This window comes from Lepus europaeus, chromosome 20 (genome assembly GCF_033115175.1).
Source record: "Lepus europaeus isolate LE1 chromosome 20, mLepTim1.pri, whole genome shotgun sequence".
NCBI classification, from domain to species: domain Eukaryota; kingdom Metazoa; phylum Chordata; class Mammalia; order Lagomorpha; family Leporidae; genus Lepus; species Lepus europaeus.
The window spans coordinates 9,642,147-9,644,967 of NC_084846.1; the positions used below are offsets into that span (position 1 = coordinate 9,642,147).

General features: G+C 72.1%; 1 protein-coding gene across 1 annotated transcript; it reads left to right on the top strand.

The window, feature by feature from the left end:
• Window positions 1-294: 294 nt before the first annotated feature.
• Window positions 295-2,439, top strand: MISP3 (MISP family member 3). Its single transcript, XM_062178737.1, has 3 exons — window positions 295-1,394; window positions 1,847-1,920; window positions 2,143-2,439. The coding sequence occupies exons 1-3, from the start codon at window positions 836-838 to the stop codon at window positions 2,158-2,160; spliced, it is 651 nt and encodes a 216-aa protein (XP_062034721.1). The 5' UTR covers window positions 295-835; the 3' UTR covers window positions 2,161-2,439.
• Window positions 2,440-2,821: the final 382 nt, after the last annotated feature.

The following is a 2,821-nucleotide window of genomic DNA, read 5'->3' on the forward strand; positions in this document are numbered from 1 at the left end:
TGGCGCCCCCTCGGGCCGCAGCTGGGCGCTGCGAGGGTGGCAGGTGGAGGGAGGGCCCCGGAGGCCAGGGGGACTCGCTGCCCGCCAGGTGGCCCTGGCCAGGCCCACAGAGGTCCTGTCCTGAGGTGACCCGGCTGAGCCCTGCCCGAAATCCGGGGACCCACAGAGGCCGCCCCCGCCCCCAGGAGGGCGTGGCCTGAGTGCTCCCTGCAGGTGCCGGGGGGCGGTGCCCAGCCCTGCCCCCCGCCCGGGGGCCGTCCTTAGAGGCCAGAGGCGGGTCAGAGAAGCGGCCGGTGCAGGCGACGCCTTGGAACCGAGGGCGGCGACCGCAGCCACAGGTGCAGCGTCCCTAGCTCCAGGCATTAACCCCCCACGCCCTACCCCCACGGCGCTAGAAACTGAGGCTTCCAAGCTGCCCCCAACCCTGGACATCGAGGCCTCCGGGCCGGGGGGTGGAGCCCTGGGGTCGTCTGACGCGCAGGGCCAAGAGCCCCCCGGGCCAGACAGCGAAGATTCGGAGCCTGCGGCTGAGCGGGACCCTGAGGACCCCAGGCCGGGCGGCGAGGCCCCCGTGCCCTCCGCACAGCAGGGCGTGGAGACCTCGGAGCAAAAGAGCGAAGGCCGCTGGGTAGCGGCGGAGCCGGACGCAGAACACCCGGGGCCGCCTGCACCTGTGGGTTTGGGGAGTGCCGGGCCAGACAGCGAAGACCCCGGGCTGTCCGAGGAGCGAAGGGCAGAGGCGCCGAGGCAGTGTCCACCTCCGCGCCCCGAGACCTCCGCCTCTGGGTCGGGCCTGGAAGCCCCGCACCGGTCTCCCGAGGAGGAGCAGCCGCTCATGGAGACGCCCATTGAACGCGAAATCCGCCGCAGTTGCGAACGCGAGGAGAGCTTGCGCCGCAGCCGGGGTCTGAGCCCGGGCCGCGCCGGCCAGGAACTCGTGGAGCTGCGCGTGCGGCCGGTGCTCAGCGTGCCCGGCCCGGGCCCCACGCTCCCGCGCGCCCTGGAGCGCGCGCGGGCGGGCGCGCAGATGCAGCGAGACATCGAGCGCGAAGCTCACCGGCAGGCGGCGCTGGCGCGCCCCGCAACCCCGGAGCCGCCGCGCGCCCCGCAGCCGCCGCCGCCGCCGCCGCCGCCGCTGGGCGAGCTCAGGCGCTTCTTCGAGGAGGCGGCGGCGGCGACGGCGGAGGGCGGCGCGGGCCCGCAGCCCGGAGGCCGGCCGCGATCGGCCGCGCAAGCCCGGGGCCCCGTGCTGGCCCGCGCCCCGCCGCCTGTCGCGCCGTCGCTGCTGCAGCGGGAGTTGTGCGAGGTCCGCGCTCGCGAACTGGAGCTCCAGCGCCAGCGGCGCAGCATCTATGGCACCGCCGAAGAGGAGGAGCCGGCGCCGAGCCTCACCGGTGAGCCCTAACCTTCTCCCCCGAGAAGCTCCGAGCTTGGGGTCCCCCGGCAGGCTCCCAGACTCCTGCCCCCCCCCCCCCCCCACCTCTCGGGCTCTCTCTTTCTGCCCTGCGCTCTTATCCGCTCACCTGGAGCTCTGGGCTCCCAGATCCACATCCCCCAGGCTTGGGGGAACCGGAACTCTGGCTGCGTTTCGGTCCCACCTGTAACCTGTGTATTTGCGGGGGGCGGTGGGGGGGCTCCTGCCTCTCCTCGCTTTCGTTTGCCTCCTTCATTGTCCTGGGTTCCCGGACTGGGTGGAGGCCCCCACGGGGAGGAGGAGGAGGAGGGCGAGGTGGACACCTGTATGTGTTTAAGGGGCGCGGCCGGCTTCTTTCGTCCTGGCCGCCTCCAGCTTGGTGAGAGGAGGGGGCACCCCCGGCTGAGCGCCCTCCCCCACCCACCCCCGCAGCGAGCAGGGGCGACGGAAAACTGGCGGTGATCTGGCCTCCCCGCAGAAAGGCCTCGGAAAACGGCTTGGAGCAGGTGGGGGCTCCCTTGCCCTCTTGCACCTGCCCCGGTCCTGAGCCAGGACGGTGGGCGGAGCTGGGGCTCAAAGTGCAGAGAGCAGCCCCCCCCCCCGGGGGAGGCGGAGGGGGAAGGAAGGGGGGGTCCTTAACCACCACCACCCCACACCCACACCCACACCCACGCCGCGTCCAGATGCTGCCCTCTCATTGGCTCTCTCTCCACCCCCCCACCCCCCAGGAGGAGCGCAAACCGTGAGGGTTTTACGCGGGCTGGGTCCCCTGGCCGGAAGTCTCGCAGGCGTCGGAGGACCTGGCTGGGGACGGTCCAGCCGTGCCCGGCAGATCTGCAAGAGTGGTCAGCCGTGTGTGCTGGGGAAGGTGACACTCTGGCCACCTGGCCGCCCGCACCAAGCCCCACCACGCCGGGATGGAGACCGTGCAGCCCTCGGGCCCCCTGAGCGCGCAGACCCCCCTGACTTCTCTGCCTGCCTCTGCCCTTCGATCCATCCTCCGCTCAATAAAGCCCCCTCGCTTTCTGGGCAGTGCTGCCTGTCTCTCTTCTGGGTCCTCGCCATCGCGGGGGAGGGTGGTGGGTGGGGCGCGGCCAGCGCCAGCTGCAGGAGGCGCCGGCCAGAATGTGGAATGCGCTCTTATCGCCCGGGTCTCCCCCACCCTCTCCTGTCTGCCTGTCTGCCCCCGCCAGACCCTGCGAGGCTGGAACCCGGGGTCTACTGCCCCCTGGCGGCGCGGGCGGGAAATGCGGCGCTCACACAGAAGTGCACCTGCCCTGTGTTTGTCTGGACTAACCAGGTGCGAGGCACATCCCCCCTCACCGCACCCGCACCCGCACCCCGACCCTGCCGCCAGGGGGATGCCAACACTAGGTTATTTTCGGTTTCCTAAAGTACCTGGGAACC